The sequence below is a fragment of the Cheilinus undulatus genome, linkage group 21 (genome assembly GCF_018320785.1).
Source record: "Cheilinus undulatus linkage group 21, ASM1832078v1, whole genome shotgun sequence".
NCBI classification, from domain to species: Eukaryota; Metazoa; Chordata; class Actinopteri; order Labriformes; family Labridae; genus Cheilinus; species Cheilinus undulatus.
The window spans coordinates 7,620,630-7,638,786 of NC_054885.1; the positions used below are offsets into that span (position 1 = coordinate 7,620,630).

Sequence of the window (18,157 nt, forward strand, 5' to 3'; positions counted from 1 at the left end):
CATAAATTATAAACATGATTACTACACTCGTGAATTGTGTAGTCCGAGCAACACCTGAAAGCATCATGACGTAGTTTGGCAGTGCGTTCCGGGTTACATGCTAAAGGCTAACAGCTAAGTTTGAAAATGGCAGCAGCGATGGATGTAGATACACCAAGCGGCACCAACAGTGGGGCCAGCAAGAAGAGATTTGAAGTTAAGAAGGTAAAACCACATGTAATGATTTATTTCAGTGTGGTAGCGTTTATGTAAAGATCAGTATCAGTGCGCAAGCTGCTAATATCTAGCTTTACTGTCTGTGTAACTAGCCACCTGCTGCTAACTGACTGTAGCCTAGCATTGGGCATTATTAGCCTGTGAGCTGTTAGCATCGAACTGAGCATGAATCTGCACTAATCTTTTGATCTACTGCTAAATAATATAAAAGTCGAAGCTTTTGTCGAAATATAAATGCCAGCAACCAATAGTATGATTTATATTAATCTCGAAACAGAAACTTTATAAAAACTTTGATTTCGATTCAGGTCAAAGAATGTCTCATGTATGAAAGCTTAGTTAGCGTTAGCTTTGCTGTCCCATTACCCAGGTGTTATAGATTAAATAGTGACCGTGTTAACTGGGGACTTTCGGTAGTATGTCGTAGTTACAGTAGATGTATGAAAATAGAAACTGCTCTAACAAAGCCTCTGCTTCGTTATTATAATTTTTAAAAATTGATGATTACGACCTATTTGCGGTACGCATGACGTCGTAATTAAAAAAATAAATAAAAACGGGAGTCAATTATTACACCTCGCCGTTTGTTGTCACAACCACGGATTCATCCGGCTGAAAGTCACCAGTTTACACGGCCACTGTTTGAACCATAACACCAGGATATTTGCTAACTTCTTGAGCTCACAAAACGTTAATATCTAATGTTTTGTGAATAAAGTCACAAAGAAGATTTAACATCCATTTGACTGCCATGTTAATATACAGATATATTGAACCTTTATTGAAAAAGTTTAAAGTACTACTTATTTTGAATCCAAACTTAAACACCAAATTGACCGTGTTCCAGTTATTTCTGACTTCAGTGATCAAATTGAATGTACCATAAAACACATAATTTGTAACACAGGTCACGTGATGACATGCACATTACTGCACTGACAATTTGTTTACCTTTGGAAGAAAATATATTACTGTTTCTCAAGTAGGGCTGACACAATTCCTCGAATTATTCGAGTGATTCGATTAAAAAAAAATCCTTGAGGCACATTCCTTGAGGCTTTGCTTAAACCAGTCTTGTATTCATATACGCCCATGCTGTAAGCCTGGACATTGCGCCATGTGTTGTGTGGTGTGCTGTGTTACACACGGATGGCTATTTATGTGGCACAGTGCACTTGTTTTTGCTGTTATTATAACGTAACATGCATGATTTGAGGGATGAGAAGTTGACGGAGTGATGTTTACACGCACGCATCCTGTGTTACGCAGCCAGTGCCCGTGGCTTCATGGAAAATATGGCACTATGCCTGCACTGGTGAACCTATGCAGATCTCTGAGTTTACGCGCTGCCTGCATGACTCGTTGGTGTGAGACAGCGCTCAGTTTGTGTCTGCGGACTTCAGGGCATTTCATAAGCTTCTCTGATTGACCCGACAGCTTTACAGAAACCCATCAAGCGTCACGATTCAAGTCCTGCGTTGGTGCTTTCCCTGTCTCTGTCTCTCTCTCTCTCCCTCTCTTCCACATGCACATGTTTTACATCTAATTATAATTATTTAAATTCAACACTCTGACACCTTGATTACAGCGTATTTTTCAAAACGTTTCAGCATCCTGAATAATTTGATATGGCTTATATTGATAACAAATTGACACCCATTAAATAGAAACACGCTATTGCAACAGACAGTGACTGAGACTAAATAGGTTAACCTTCTAGTGTATAGCGGTCACTGCAGTGGACAGCTATTAAAAAGTGATTTTCTCTTAAATGCAGTGGTTTCTATGGTGGAACTGCATATCAGCCTCAAGAGTGCGCTCCACTCCATGGAGGTGTATTCAGTGATCAGTCAGTGTAACTGCAAGTAAATTTACTCTGAATCCAATTTGGCCGCCAGACAGCCGCCCTTGTTGACCACTGCTGGCATATCCTGTCAGTCCTTCTATACCAGAAGAACCTGAGAGGTGAAAAAAAAATATGAAGATAAACAGGAACATCTGAGGAAGAAAATTATTGGTTTGGAATATGAAATTTTTATTTCCAATATATAGAAAATTACAATTAACCATTTACGATTAACCACTGATTTTTTTTAAACAAGTCATGTAACTGCTTCACAATTTCTTGTGACTGTTTTGGTTTTAAGTCAGTGTATAGTTGTTATATTTATAAGCTATTCATTTAACATATGCACATTTGTGCAGATGAGCTGTAGTTTATGTTACCACAGTTATTATTTTGTCATATTTTGTAGACTTGAAACACAGCAAAGAATAGGGGATGCCTACAGAATGGTCCAGGAAATCCTGTCCAACTCCAGTGATGAGTATAGTGACAACAGTGAAGATGAGTGGCTGCCAAAGACATAGGAGCTGAGGATGATGGAGAGGCAGACAGTCAGGATGCAGAAAGTGAGGATGCCTATAGTCAAGAGGATGAGGGCCAGGATGCAGAGACTAAAATGTCAGTTCTTGTTGCCAAAAAACAACATGCTAGTATAAGGGCATGGTAATACCAGTCCTGCGTCCTTATAGAACTGTGGAGACTCAAAATAATGTTTCTCTTAAGGTGGTTTGACACATTCAGGTGTAAGAGTCACAGCTACGAGTGTCATTGGTTTTCTTATTAATGACTAAACATTGCTATACGGTGTCAAAATTTCCAAAAATATTTTGAAATGTTCTTTAAAGCATAAAAAGAAATGTGTTCATATATTTACCATAAAACACAAGTTAGTTCATTTTTACATCAAGTTCACACTCTTTTATTTTGAGTGCTCAGGCACATGTAGCGCATGAAAAAATAACATATTAAATAACATTTTTTCAAATAACATTTTTGAAAAAGAAAAAGTGAAACATTTTTTTAATGTCCTGAGAAGAATAAGAACACTTCAGAAACAAAAATCTTTACCAAGGCTTTCATAATTCATGCTTGAGAGGGTTAAAGTTCATCATCATACAGTTGGGATTCAACAGGTCACAGAGACAGCTTTATCCCTTAAAATGTGTTCTTCATGTCAGTGGATGGTCTTAAAGGTCAGATTTTTATGGTGGATGAACTCACAAACATGCAAAAATTAAATGTGAACCCCCTTTAAAAAAATAGACCATATTCCAAAGAATGCCAATTGTATGCCAATTGTTACCCTTTTTTTTTTTACTTTGTCTTGCCACTTTTTGCCCTATTTTGCCTGGTTTTATTCATCACTTTTAACCAATTTTTGCCACCTTTCACCACCCCTAGTTGTCTGGGCCCAAGAATCCTCTCCCCTTTATCCTCCCTTATGGGCCACCTTGACTGTTATATTATCTAAAAAGTCTATTTTTTATTGATATGAATATGGTGTGCCTTGAGATTTTGGCTTAATCTAGGTGTGCCTTGGGCAAAACAAGTTTGAAAACCACTGGTTTAGACAGTGCAGGAATTAGCCTGCAGGTTTTGCTGGTGTGGTATCAACGGTTACCACAACCATATCAAAGTTCTGATAAATCAACAACTCCCATCACTCTAAAGTTGACCTGTTTCCAAACAACAAACCTGTAGTGTTTTACCTGTTCAGGTGGCATTTTTCTGTCTCTCCACAGTGGAACGCCGTGGCGCTCTGGGCCTGGGACATCGTGGTGGATAACTGTGCGATCTGTAGGAACCACATCATGGATCTCTGTGAGTTTCAGAGTAACCGTAGCAGAAACATGGAGCTTTATTAGTTTTTAGGTTTTGAATTGATAATCATAAAACTGACCTGTCTGCCTGTGTTGTCAACACCTTTCTCCTCCATGTTCAGGTATAGAGTGTCAGGCTAACCAAGCTTCTGCCACCTCTGAGGAGTGCACCGTAGCCTGGGGAGTCTGCAACGTGAGTTTACACACCTCTCTGTCTAGTAAGGCCTGTGTCCATGGCAGCTCAGGATTTCTACATCCTCTCTGTGAGCCGGCTTTGTTTAAACCATTGAAACGCGATGCATGGCAATGGACAGGGGAAAACTAATCTGATTTAGTCTTTATGAGGGTACTGTAGAACCAAAGTAGGTTTTCTGGCGCAATTTTCAAGTTGCATGGAAGATGACAAAGTCTTGAAAAGATGAAAAGCTACAGCAACACTTGTAGGTTAGAGAATAGGTTTATCAGTCTGACACTTTTGGGCTGGCGGTTTTCATTGTGCTCATTGTAAAGCAGTTTTTCCTCAAATTAGGGTGAAAACCTTTCAAAATAACTGCTGGTCGACTGATTTGGTTAACAACTAGGAGAAACGTATTTTCATACTTCAGCAGAAGTTCCACCCATAATCAGAGACTCAGTAGGGTTTGTAATGATTTATCAATTTTCTCCTTGTAACTTTATTTTGACTTTCTAGTCATTTCTGTTTAAATCCTCAGAAAGAGAGTATGTGTAGCTAAACTGTTTCAGAAAACTATAAAATGTTTATGTGTACTCAAAGCCACCCATATGGGGGGGCTTTAGGGGAGAGCTCTCTGGGGCCCAGTCAAATGGGGTGCAGCAATTTAATGGTTAATTGTAAAGATAAGCTTTGATATCCATATTTGTTCTTCTTTACCTGAATAGCCACTCTTGTCAAAGCAACAAATATTTTATGTATTTATGCTGTAGTATGTAGCATCCTTAAAAATGTAAATCCATATTCTTAAAACAGAATCAAAATGGGTTAAAAGTGGCAAAAAATGGGAAGAAAAGGTGGTGCAAATAGATTAAAAAGTGCCAAAATGGGTTTAAAGGGACATTATTGAGTATAACAAATAATGAAATGGGGTTAAAATGGGCAAAAATAAACACATGAGTGGTGCAGAAGGATTAATAGTGATAAAAATTGGTTAACAGAGGCAAATCTGTGTATATTGATAGTCTATAGCTACGTCACACAGCACGCCTTAATGCTCAATTCTGATCTTTTGCTTGGATCTGATGTTTTTGTCTTGATGTTCACACTGCAGTCAAATTCCTAAAGATCATCTGATTTAGTACCACATATGAAAGTGGTCTGAAGCTACCTACTGTCACAGTGATACTATATGAAGCTGTGCTGTAAGTTACTTAATGACTCTCCCGTCTTTTCCCCTATCCCAGCATGCATTTCACTTCCATTGTATCTCTCGCTGGCTAAAAACCCGACAGGTGTGTCCTCTGGATAACAGGGAGTGGGAGTTTCAGAAGTAAGTCTTTAGATTGTGGCAGAGTTATTTAGTTTTATGGCCTGTTTTTAATGTGACTGCTTACTGATCCTCTTCTCTGTTCTTATTTCACAGATACGGACACTAGCTCTGTTATCGTTCTCTTTTTTTCTCGACTTCTACAAGATCCACCCCTATTGCTCCTCCTGCCTGTGATACGAGTTATTGTTTTACACCCGTTGTTTGTTTTTGTTTATTGTAAGTACACAAATAAACATAAATGTTGACAAAAACCTTGTTTTTATTGGTGTAAGTCGAAGGAGCCTGATGATTGTAAAGCCTCAAACTGAATGAAATCAAAGCCAATAATTTCAACACAAGATGCTCATGCCCTACTAAAAGGATAAACGCTCAGTGAGGAAATCCTTAAACCAGATTATGCCCTTATTAGTGCCCCCCCACAACTTCACTGTGCAGACTGATGGCCATCAAGACTGCACTTAATTCACCCCTAACCAGGGCTGTCTACCTCTATTCACCCATGTTGTGGGTGAAGAGCAGGAGTTGAGCTTAGAGCAACCCCCCTCCACACTTGCCTACAATACCACAAGGCCATCACAGTAGTAGCATTGACTTCCACAGGCCCATGCTTATACTACCTAGCCCAGTCCATGGCCCCCCACATACAAAACACAACTATTGCTGGTGACAACGTGAAAAACATTAGCAAAGATAAGACAAGAAGATGGGAAACCTTAGAAAAGTCTGAAGAGAGAAAGGGGACAGGGGTAGAGGAGACAGGGTGGGGTGCTAGCACTCAACACCCCCCTGGATCAGGATGTTTGACCGCCCTCATTTACATGAAGAGTGACAGCACAGAAGTGGAGCGCCTGGTACAAGAGTAAGCACCTCCAAGTCCAAGGCTATGGCTCTCTACCAGAAAACAGTGGATTGCTCCTCCTGAATGGGGAGTGAATGTGCCCAAAGTGAAGGAGTTCAAGTGTGATGACAGAATGGACCGTAAGATTGACTGGCGGACTGGTGCAGCCAATGTTGCAGATGCTTGGCTGGAAGGCAAAGCTTTCAGTTAATCCATGTTTCACTCCTCACCTGTGGTCAGGAGCTTTGGGTAGTGACCAAAAACAATGAGATTCCTCAGGATGGGCTGGGTTCAGTCTTAGAGATAAGGTGAGGAGTTCAGACATCCAGAGAGAACCAAGATTAAAGCCAGTGGAGGTGGAGGAGGCATTTGATCAGGATGTTTCCTGGTTGCCTCCCTTTGGAGGTCTTCTGGCACATCACAGAATGAGACCTAGGAGGGATTATATATCCTGTCTGGTCTGGAATGCCTCGGGATCCCCTAGAACAGGAGCGTCAAACTCAATCACAGCAGGGGCCGAAATCTGAATTTAGGTCTAACCTTTAGGGCCCAACAGGATCAAGATTTAACCAAAATCTGGCAACCGTGTTTTCACAGGAAATTAGTTATAGGAGAAATAAAACAGTGATGATAAATGATTTTAAGAATCCCAAAAAAAAAAAAAAAAGTCAAAATGATTAAATATTACAGCATCAATGTTACTGTGTCCATGTCAAATAAATGCTAAATAAATAAATGAGTTAAAAGGCTCAGAATCTGAGGTAAAAAGTCAACTTCATATATCCTAGAGGTCAAAATACAAAATTAAAATGCAAATGGTTTTAAAAGGCAAATATATGAGACAGAGTTAAACTCATGCGTTTGAAGACTCAAAATCTGAGATAAAATACAAAATCACGAGTTTAAAAGGTCAAAATGGAAGATCAAATTCAAAATTGTGACTCTAAAAGGTCAAAATATCAGATAAAATTCTCGATCAGGAGTTTAAAAAGTGAAAATTTGGCATTAAAAGTCAAAGTTAGGAGTTTAAAAAGTAAAGATATGATTTAAAATGAAAAATTGTGACTCTAAAAGGTCACAATATGAGAAAAAAGGTCAAAATATGAAATAAAAGTCAAAATCCTAAGTTCAAGTACAAAATGAAAATGTGAAATGAAAACACAAATTGATTTATTTCCCTCATTCCTGATTTAATTATTTATACTCTCTACTTTTCCAGATTTTTTACACAAGAATTTTCTTGAAATCTTCAAGGTTAAATTTGCATTTTTATACTGGAGGAAATCTGCAGATCTCATAGCAGCAGGCCAGTTCTAATTAAGATATGATATGAACTTGTGGGCCAGATAAAACTGCACCGTGGGCCGCATTTGTCCCCCAGGTTGAGTTTGACACCCGTGCCCTAGAAGGAGTTGGGAAATGCCCCCGGGGAAAAAGGAAGTCTGGGTCAATAAGGGGAAAAAGACTGATAGATCCATCTCTTGGTCTTTCACAAACTCTGTCCCTAACTTTCCATCCTTGCCGTTCAGCTTCCGCTGTTTCCTTTCCTACAATTCCTCCACCGAGTCCTCCAAGGAAACCTATAATTCAACAGAGAAACAATCCATCGACTCAGCGACCCTATAAGCGCTGGTTGTACAAGCTTAACATGTTTTTTTTTTCCTCTTCAAATCTACCTGACTGCACCTTCCAGTTCATAGCACCTGAAAAGGTGAGGTCACAGCAGCTGTAAAATAACGATTCAACGTTCTCTCTCTCTGAGCGATCGGCTGTGATCGATGTTCCAGAGACAGATGGGGCGTTTATTAGAGTTAATGTTTGGATTACAGGCAAGTCTCCTCTGCTTTACAAGTCCTGACTTGTCATCCCTCCACACCTGGTTTTCCTAAAGACCCCACATGAGGACAAAATTAGTAGCCCCCCATAAAAACGGCAGTTGTCCCCAAGTGCTGCTTAGCCTGAAAGTTGCAGCTCAAGAGTGTCATTGTTTTTTAGCTGCTTCCTCCTTAAAAAGTTAAACCTCTTGGATTTTTATTTTAAATCTGTTCAAAGTGTTCTAAAGTAAAAGAGAGATCAGACCTGATTTTTCAGTAACAGGGTTTATTATTGTGAATCATTATTCTTTAAACAGATAAGACATCATGATCATTAAGTTTTTTTTGCTGTTATCATTGATAAGAATAATTGTAATTTGTTAACAAAAAAAGTACCAACAGCTGAGTGTGAAAAAAAGAGCGATAGCTAAACCAGCATTGTTATTAAAGGTGTGTGAAAGCTCCCCGTTCATCCAGGATTAACTTATCCACATAAAGGTGAGGAGAGATTTACCTGTGGACAGGTGAGGTCCAGGCAGAGAGTCAGGAGGAGATGTGACTCTGAGGCTAAATGCTAACAGGCTGATTGAACACATTAAAGTTTCTCTACATCATCACAGCAGTTTAACCCGCTCCATATTTGATCTGCTCCTGTTGGAACCAATAAAGCGCTGAGTCGCTTTAAGTCGACTCTTCCTCGTTTTCTTTGGTCCTTTTTTTTTGTTTTACGGCTGAGGAGGCGCTCCAAATTTGGCGCTCAGTTTGGTGACCAGAGCCATGATTTTAGGGTTGTTCTGATATTTGGCGATGTTCGCCGGATTCTGAGCAACATCCTGGAAGGCGGCCATCACCTCGGGATCCTGAAATTAAAATCCAAAAAAAGGAGAAACCATAAAAGTTAGCATGGGTCAAAAGCAGCAGGAAGATAAAATACCTTATTAGGATTTATGGGCTAATTAAAACAATGGTGTACAGCTCTGTCATCAACCTTTAAATCAAACTGCTCTGACTCTGCTCTGCATTTACTTGGAAAGTGGTGAAATATTAATGTTCTTCCTTCTGTTTAACACCACAATGGATTTTAAATAAAACAATCAAATGAAGCATAGTCTTTCAGCTTTGATTCAACGGGTTTCACAAGAACCTGGCATTTAACATTTAGGTACTACAGCCACTTTATTCAGAATACCTCCATTATTAGTCATCTGATCTCAAACCAAAGAATAAAGTATGATTTTCAGTATCTAAAGACAAAACTGTGGGTGTGAAGACCCACAAACAAACAGCAACTAAAGGCCTGACAAAGCGTATACAGGGAGGAAATTAAGAATTTGTTGATGTCCATGGGCTCCAGACTTCAGACGGTCATTCACTGCAAAGGATTTTCATTCAAGAATAAGTATTTCAGCTTTTCTCAGTAATTGTGTACTCTTAATAATGGAGCTACTCTCAATAAAATGGCTGTAATTTCAAAATGGGAAATGCCATAGTTTTACTTTGCGACATCTTGATTGTTTTGTATCAAATCTATTGCGTTGTTAAAGATACAGTATGTTGAAGTTCTGCTCTGAAATATCTGTTAATTCAAAGAATGACCTCTCCTAGGTTATCTAATTTTTTTAACTGAGGTCTTACCGTATCTCAGATATTTCCTAAAATCTTCAAAGATGGACATATTCTTAATTTTCATAATTGTAATGGGAGTAGAGACAAGGACTGCTCAGCACCTCCAGCCCCCTCTGCCTCCTACTCATTTCTACTTCTTGTTTTGAGTTTTTTTATTTTGAATTGAGGACTGGAAGTCGTGCTGCAAACTGTCCAAGAACGCAATACTGAAAGCAATGCTAGAGCGCATGTGCATTCCAGTATCACTTTCAGCATGAACATGGAAGTGCCTTTTTTAAGTGCATTTCTCCCGCAATATGAGAAATTTATGAATGAAAACAAAAAGCTGGTTTTCTGTTTAGTACATATATGAGGTTCAGTTTTTACTGAACAGAGTCTTTAATTCTAAACAAGAAGTAAACTGCGGAGATGGGCAGATGTGGTCTGGACTCTCATATTGTGTAACTGTTTTAGTTGAGAACCCCCTAGTGGCAGAATTTTACATACTGTGCATTTAACATCTTAAGCCCTAGCCTCTTTTATTTGGCTACTGCTTGAAATTACCAGCCTATCTTTAAATGAGTATAACTCTGTAACTACAAGGTGTTTGCGTCTGTAGTACCAGGCACCATTCCGTAGGGGGCAGAAGTGTCTGGTTATGTAGCGCTACGGCTACTTTGATATGTGGTCATTGATTTGACTGCTTTTTGAGTTTTTTGTGGTGTAGGTAAAATGCTTTGTTTGGGCTTGCAGCTGAGCTTTTTCTGTTTAATTTGATGTGTAACATGACTATTTTTGTGCAAAACTAGAGTGCACAGAGAGCAAGTTTGTTTAGATAAAGGCAAGCAGAACCAAATTTGGTTTCCACTAGGGTTTAAAGTAAATTAATAAAATTGTGCCACCGTCCAAACCATTACGGACCTAGATGTTAATTCAGGTTGCTTTTTTCCCAGTTGCAGAATTACAAGATAAGCTATAAAGCTTAAAAAAAAAGCCAAACAAGAAGAAATCAAAACAAACCCGATCCTTTCTTTTAACTGTTATGACTTTTTTGGTCTCAACTCTCAGCTACCAAAACAAACTTATGTTGGAGAAAGATGTCCACATTTTTGTTTTTAGTCTATCAGTTTAGGAACACAAATAGCTACAACCGGTCAAATCTCAAAGTCAAGTTTTTAAATATGAAACAGGTGACTGACCTTCATGGCGTTCATAAGCTCTGGATCTTTAAAGAATTCACCGAGACCGGGCATCCCAGGAGGAGCTCCACCGGGGAATCCAGCAGGACCTGACCGACAAAACATGGGACAAATAATCTGTATCAACACTGATTGTATCAGAAGGCGAATTGTGCAGCAGGTCCACACCATCAGTAGTTCTTAAATTATTACATGAATACCAGAAAAAAACTCAAAAATCTAGGGCAACATCTTGTTATGCTGTTCGTTCTGACAGGATGATCAGGCATCCTTGATACACTGAAAACATCTCCAAACACTAATGTGTGCACAAATATGAAAAGCTAAGACCTGCCATGAGGTGTGAGACCTTTTAATAAAAATACAGATTACTGTAAATTAATAAAAGTGATTTCACACACTGGTGTAAATCTATAAGACTTTGTAAACCTAAGTGTCAATGCTTTAAGAGCTCATGGTACCCAGAGGTGAGGTAAATTAAACTTGCTGCTGCTATATTTTGTTAATTTTGACATAAAAATTGATTTATTTTCTTCTCAGTTAAGACTCCTTACATGTCCTCATCTTCCCATCATGCACTGCGGAGGCGTCTCTTACCTGGGAAGTATCCTCCTCCATACTGTCGAGCCTCCTCCTCCTGTTCAGAGAAATAAAGGAGGACTTTTTCAAATTCACACACAAAGGCAGTCTGTGGACTGTGTCTCACTTAAACAACTGGGACAAATGATGCAATGGAAGGCAAATGTTGTCTGACCCTCTAATATAAAAAGACTGTGACTATTTTTTCTACCTGTTTCTATTGGCTTCTTTTACAGACAGTTCCTTTGCTTTCATTCACTCACTGTCATCTGACATTAGGGTGCTAAAATAGAGTGCTTTGAATGGTGTAGACCAGTAGTTGTCAACCTTTCTTGCCCAAGGCACGCCTAAGATCAAGCCAAAATGTCATGGCACCCCAAAACATGTTCAGTAAATCGAACATACAGCGTCAGTTTGGGTAGTCAAGCACTGCTATATTACTGAGATCAGCTGATCTCATGCAAGCCCTCGTCAGCTGACGGCCGGCTGATTTGCTTTTAAGCACGCTTTTGGCTAATCGCACTCATGCTGCCATATTTAAACTACTCTAACCTGGCTATGTTTTGCTGCGCCCTATGAAATCCACTTTTTACAACCTTCCTCCACCCCAGCTCCTCCTTCCAAGAACAGCCAGATATGAAAAACAGCAATAAGTGCAAATTTAAAACTGTAAATAAATAAAAACTATTTATGATCGCAAATCATGTGTGTTTCTTGACAAAGTGGCCCTGACTGAACTTATAGTTCAGGACAGTTGAATAGTTGCAGTTGTACGAATTGCTACGGCACACCGAGACTTGGCTCAAGGCACACCAGTGTACTCTGCCCCACTGTTTGAGAACAACTGGTGTAGACAAATAAATACATTTTTAAAAACACTATAATTTAAATTCTGTCCAAGAAAATCCCCCTTTTTAAGGTCTGGATGGATGAGCTTGTGTATATTAACAGTGGAAAAAGAATAAGATTGTCGTGAGGAATCTAGCTTGATTTTGTATTAAAGACAGAAAGAGAGGTGCACCGTGAAGTCTCAACGAGCTTTTCTCATAGATGAAGGGAAGGTAGTCATACATTCAAAGGAAGTTTTCAGACTTTTACCTTGGTTAAAAAATACCTAGAGAAACACCAAGGGCCATTAAAAAAGGATCTAGTTAATTAATTATCGTGACAGTTGAACATTTCACTAAAATAGGTGTCAGAGTATCTCACCCTCTGAGCTCGGGCGTGTTCCTCTCTGGCTTTCTTTATCCTCTCCTTTTTCTCTCTGATCTCCTTCTCTTCTCTCTTCCGCTCATATTTACGTCTGTGCTCTGAGATTTTCTTCGCCTGTAAACAAAAGGGAAAGAATTGCAAACTTCATTTTCACAGTTTGGAGCTTCCTTTGTGTGTCTGCCACCAGAGACTTCATGTTCCTGTGATTACAGGAACACTCATTACAGATTTTTACTTTGTCAAAACACCATATCAAATATTACAGTCTGAATAAATACAATGCAGACATGTTTTTCTGACTCGTTACCTTTGGTAGGACCTCCTTCAGCAGAGCGCTGGCATCCTCATCATAGTCCAGTTTACAGGCTGTGGCCAGATCCCGAGCCGCCTCCTCCCAGTGACCCAGCAACCTGCAGCACACAGAATCACTCATTTCTACGGCAGTACTCATGAAATGAGCTGCTAAAGGAGGTGTGTTACAGCGACTTTCTGTAACAGCGTGTTTAGAGTTAGTGTTAGCCTGGAAATAAAGTTGCTGTCAACTACCATAGGCAGGATGGCGGTCATGCATCCCCTCTAAGAGGGGATAAAACCCCTTTCACAGTGCCGATTAAGGCCATGGGTTTTATAACCCTGTGATGTTTCGAATGTAAAAAAGGCAGAACTGAGGAATGAAGTGATTCCCTTTGTGTGCCGCCTAAAAAGAGGTCAAAAAGGGAATGAGCAGAGACAGTAGGGGAGTGGCCTCTTAAAGTATGAGAGCATGCATGTCTGTGAAGTGTTACCTGTGAGCCTTCCCCCTCCACTTGTACGGCTGAGCGGAGTCTGGGTTGATGCTGATGGCTCTGTCACAGTCTCTGATGGCTGCGTTCGGTTTCTGCATCTTAATGTAAACACTGAAACAAACCACATTATTATCAAATTAAAGAATGGAACCACTGAATGAACATTTGCAGGTGAATGAAACACCTGAACTCTCTCACCTGGCTCTCTTGGCGTACAGGATGGCTAAACACGGGTTCAGTTTGATGGCTTCAGTGAACAGATCCAGAGCTTTGGGCAGATCACCTGCAGGAGGAAAAAAATTACAAGATTGACTAGCTTTGTGATTGAATATTTTAAAAATGTATATATATTCCGTTAACACACCTTCACCCAGAGCGTTAATGGCCTCCATCTTCTTCTCGTTGGCCTGATCCATCATCTCATCTGTGACCTGAGAAAACAATGCTTGTGAATGTCCAAAAGAAGTTTGTCTGATATAAATCTGAAGGCCTGGTTTTATACAATTGACACTGAAATAATGAGAAAAGAGGGTCTGAATCTAATTGAATATTTGATTTTTCACAAGTAGATTTTTTTCTGTTTTACCTCAACGCTATCAATGTCTTCCAAGTCCTGAGGTTCTTCTGTGTCCGGCTCGATCACGCCCTCATTATCGATCTCTGAAAAAGTCAGAAACTAGTCATAAACATCCTTATTAACACAAAATTAAACAGTGTAGTTATACATTTGCAATTTTTGATCATTAAAAGCAAACAATTGGTCGTTACTTGGTGTCCAGGACTTCTATTTTTGCTGCCATGGTATCAAACAGGCTTTCAAAATGGTTTGACTTATTTGTACTAAAATCATATCATAGTTTATGATTCTTTCATTTGACAACCATCAGGATATATGTGGTGTATTACCATTCAGCTAAAATATCATGCTATAACTTCTGGTCCATGTCACCTAGCTCTAACATCAATCTCACTGACACACATGACATGTTTTTAAGCCGGATTTGAGGACAGGTTCACCTCCCTCGACTGGAGGCTCATCACAAATTGTCTGAATAATCCCCAAGTGTGTGGCATCATAACGGCTGTTTTACTGCTCCAAACTGTGCTGTAGCCTCCAAAACCTCAACGTGTAAATACTAGGTCATAATGCCTTCAATGGAAACCCACAACAACCAATGAAAGCAAGGAGACCAGGTAGAGTCACCAGCGTGATGTTACGTATGCCAAGACAGCCTGTTGTAAACAGACAGCAAGCTAAGGATATCAATAGTCATCTATGTTTATATTCATTCTAAAGTCACGTTTGATCACGTGAGAATCTGTGATTTATCCTGTATGGGGAATCTTCACTGTGAGGTGGTTGGCAGGGATGTGGTCTCCAGTGGTCTGACAGTCTGGCTGGGAATCAGGACCCACCACCACCTCCTCACGAGAAATCACAACCCAAATTTTTAAATTCTCAAAATGTATCTATGGAAAAAAGTTGCAGTTTGGACCTTAGATGGAACATTAATGACCGTAGAGAAGGACAGGCAGAACAGTTAACCCACAATTTCCACATATGACGACTGTTCCACGTACCGAAGCGCCGCGAGTTTGCACTGACCGAAGATGAGCGACCTCGCCCATTGGAAGTGTCTAGAGAGGAGTGGCATGCAGCCCTGATCAGTGGGCAGTGATCATAGGAGAAGTGCAAGTTCACACAGGAATAGTATGTCAGCAGAGGACTATTTTACTTTCTGGGGTTAATTTATCATCCTTTCTGGCATGAGTCCATGATATTGTTGCTTCCACCATACATATACATTAGGAAGTTAAAAGGTTAATGTTTGCTTAAAGGATCTGAGGTTTTAAGTACAAGTTTTTGGCTAAATTTCCTCAAAAGTCAACTTTTCATCATCAATGGCACCATTGTAGCTCTGTGACCTACTGACCTCTCAGTGACCCTTTGCTCTTGCTGCAGGATGAGACGTGATGTTGATATACTGATGATTTACGATCAAGGGTCTGTCCATTGTGTTGTATTTTGAAAGAACTGGATATTCTACACTTGTGACTTCCTGTTTGGAACTTTCTGATTGATGGGAATTGGCGCGGTTTGGCAGCGGCCAGCGCTGAAAACAGACCTGGAGCGTATTCCCAGTGAAGTGCAGCGGAGTGGCGATTCAAGGACATGGCGGTACCGGACTGGAGCGCGGGCAGTGGAACTACTTTGATTGACTAGAGAGGGCGCGATTTGCTCCGCAGTACAATTCACCGGCGGATACCGCTGTATGTGGAAATCGCAGGTTAGAGAAGGACGTGCAAGCATGTTTTTTTTTTCTGAGATAGCATGGAAATTTTGGTAATTTCTCAAGGAATCATCCTGTTTTCTTTGGTAAACTAACTTTGTTATCATAAGATAAGGAGATACGTTAAAAATCTTGAGAAAAAAGATGTAAAATAACTCAATATCACAGGAAAACTAAGTAAAATATGGCTATTTGCTTGTTTTTGCCACCTTCTTTTTCCATGCACAAATTCGTGACCCCCTAAAAACAGCTCCACAGCCCACTTTTTGGTCCCAACCCACCTGCTGAGAACCTCTGGTCTAGTGTGTGTGCTCAGATGAGCTTAAGACAAAAAAATCATTTGAAATTGCCCTTATATCCGTGGTCTCCTATGTGTTCAAAACATATATAAGATTAAGAAATCATCTAGGGCGTGGCCTCTAGAGTCCACAGCTGTGATATCTGATCGTCTGTGTGCAGGTATGACATGCACAGGTACACAGTGATTAGGTGTAGTCTGCAGGTTATTTACCTATCTCACTCTCCTCGCTCTCAGAGGGCACAGGAGGCTCAGGCTCAGGTTCTGGAGCTGCAGCTGAAGGAGGAGGAGACGCACATGGACAGCCACCCTGCAAGTGAGACAACACCTGTTAAAACACCATGTCACAGGTGGGACACTTACAGGTAACTCAGCCAATATCAGACTATTATAAACTACACAAAGGCTTAAAAGGATTAAAAATATAAAATCAGACTTGTATTGATGTTTCTGTGTCACCTGGCATGATTCCTTTGCCTTCGGTAGCGGGGGGATTGTTGCTCCCATGCTGTAAAATAAAATTATTCCGGAATATTAAACAAGAAATTAAAAAATACCCTCCTGACTATTATGGAAGCTAATCTGTGGGTTATGTCAAAAATGTAAATATTAAATTAACTGCTTTATAAATTAAAGTATCACAATTCCACCAAAAACATGACACATATTACATGACAAGTTATTGCCTTTTAATGTTTAACGAAAATATTTTATTTGCCCCTTCCCAAAAAGGGGTGGGTGTGTGGGCGGGGTCATTTATGTCAAGTACTAGAAATCAAATGTAAAAATATGGAGAGAAAAAGACAAAATTGCTTGGCTAAAATAAGTGATAACATGTTGACTGAGGCGTTGTCTCAGGTGTGTCTTACCCATGTAACCAGGTGCGCAGGAAGGCCAGCTCCGGCAGGTGCAGGATCTCCGGACTGGACTCACACAGCTGCACAAACCCCTTCAGCTCTGCCACTTTGCGTGGGTCCATCCTGCGTGACACTCCCGCTCAGCGCGCGCTGCAAAACAGCAAAATATAAAACAGATAACTCAGCTCTGTTTATATGTGTTATGGTGGCGAGTGTGACCGTGTTAACTGGTGACTTTGTGTCCTCTTAGTACCAATGTGAATACCCCTAGTCTCAATTTGTATCAAATAAATGTCTAAAAAGTTTTCTTACGATTCAGCAAAAAGTATTAATACATTTGTTTGAGGAATTTACGTCGGTTGAAGGTACGCCAACCGCGTGAGTATTCGTTAGAGTCACCAGCGAACACGGTTACACTTAAAACCATAACACCTGCTGAGCTGCTAACGTTAAGAAGCTCGGCGTGCTAATATGCAGGGATTGAATGAGCGCGCAGTAAAAGCATTCTTTGTTCACATCATATAAACCCCCAAACACGAAAACTTTCGCAGTAAAACTCCTCCAACATGACAGACTGTGTGTAAGGTCAGCAGTCAGAAGTTTCTAGAACATGAATCTATGACGTGCTGACAGTTTGACGCATGATAGCATCGTTAGCTAGCTGCTTTGCGAGCTGTCATTAATGAAAAACTATTCTTAGTTTAACTTTAACTTTCTGTGGTATAAGATGAACTTACCTTATTACAAATATAAAATGCACACAGTGTATCTCTGTGAAAATATCCCGCAAATTAATGTTATATTTTTTATTTAATCTCCACAGATCTGCTACACTGTTAGCTGCGACGATTCCCCGTTTTGATTCAGGCAAGCTAACGGACAGCCCTGAAAGGATCAAGGTTACCTGTGCCCTGAGCATGGACTGTCAGGAGGAATCTAAGATGACTTTAACGGTGAGCATCACATGTTAATGACTGTGGATGGATGCCAGTTCCACGAACTTCGCCAAATGTTGTCTCGTTTTCTGCTGCAGCTGTGCCTCTGTCTCTTCCGGTACAAAATACTAGGAACAAAATTCCCACTTTCCCAAATGTTGCCAACATATTTGTAAAATTAAACCCAGACCTTCCTCTTTTTCTGTTGCATCTCTCCTTCTGTTATCAATTACACAGACTTGCTGGTAACAAACAACACCCATGTTGCCAACATATTTTTGCAATTAAGACCCATTTCTCTCTTTATGTCATTATTGCACAAAATCGCTAGGAGAAAACAGCAACATTGCAATGTTG

At 40.0% G+C, this 18,157-nt stretch overlaps 2 protein-coding genes across 2 annotated transcripts; one reads left to right on the top strand and one right to left on the bottom strand.

Annotated features, from left to right (window-relative positions):
• The first annotated feature begins 51 nt into the window (after window positions 1-51).
• On the top strand, window positions 52-5,638 carry rbx1 (ring-box 1, E3 ubiquitin protein ligase). Its single transcript, XM_041816910.1, has 5 exons — window positions 52-204; window positions 3,805-3,883; window positions 4,005-4,075; window positions 5,302-5,387; window positions 5,481-5,638. Exons 1-5 carry the CDS (start codon window positions 127-129, stop codon window positions 5,491-5,493), a joined length of 327 nt encoding a protein of 108 aa, XP_041672844.1. The 5' UTR covers window positions 52-126; the 3' UTR covers window positions 5,494-5,638.
• A 2,667-nt stretch (window positions 5,639-8,305) lies between these two features.
• st13 (ST13 Hsp70 interacting protein) lies at window positions 8,306-17,755 on the bottom strand. The gene is made up of 13 exons (XM_041816924.1): window positions 17,603-17,755; window positions 16,878-17,015; window positions 16,468-16,516; window positions 16,222-16,318; window positions 14,006-14,079; window positions 13,784-13,850; window positions 13,618-13,702; window positions 13,420-13,530; window positions 12,942-13,044; window positions 12,632-12,748; window positions 11,441-11,480; window positions 10,844-10,932; window positions 8,306-8,899 (listed from the first exon to the last, which is right to left on the bottom strand). Exons 2-13 carry the CDS (start codon window positions 16,985-16,987, stop codon window positions 8,765-8,767), a joined length of 1,077 nt encoding a protein of 358 aa, XP_041672858.1. The 5' UTR covers window positions 16,988-17,015; window positions 17,603-17,755; the 3' UTR covers window positions 8,306-8,764.
• Between the last annotated feature and the right edge of the window lie 402 nt (window positions 17,756-18,157).

What these genes read in the sequence shown, in the direction of transcription:
- rbx1 (XM_041816910.1), top strand. Translation starts at nt 127, where the DNA reads ATGGCAGCAGCGATGGATGTAGATACACCAAGCGGCACCAACAGTGGG. An exon ending in AGAGATTTGAAGTTAAGAAG is followed by an intron (nt 205 to 3,804) that starts GTAAAACCACAT and finishes GTCTCTCCACAG; the next exon opens with TGGAACGCCGTGGCGCTCTG. An exon ending in TAGCCTGGGGAGTCTGCAAC is followed by an intron (nt 4,076 to 5,301) that starts GTGAGTTTACAC and finishes CCCCTATCCCAG; the next exon opens with CATGCATTTCACTTCCATTG.
- st13 (XM_041816924.1), bottom strand. Translation starts at nt 16,987, where the DNA reads ATGGACCCACGCAAAGTGGCAGAGCTGAAGGGGTTTGTGCAGCTGTGT. An exon ending in TGGAGGGGGAAGGCTCACAG is followed by an intron (nt 13,045 to 13,419) that starts GTAACACTTCAC and finishes TGTGTGCTGCAG; the next exon opens with GTTGCTGGGTCACTGGGAGG. An exon ending in TGGAGGAGGATACTTCCCAG is followed by an intron (nt 10,933 to 11,440) that starts GTAAGAGACGCC and finishes TTTGTCGGTCAG; the next exon opens with GTCCTGCTGGATTCCCCGGT.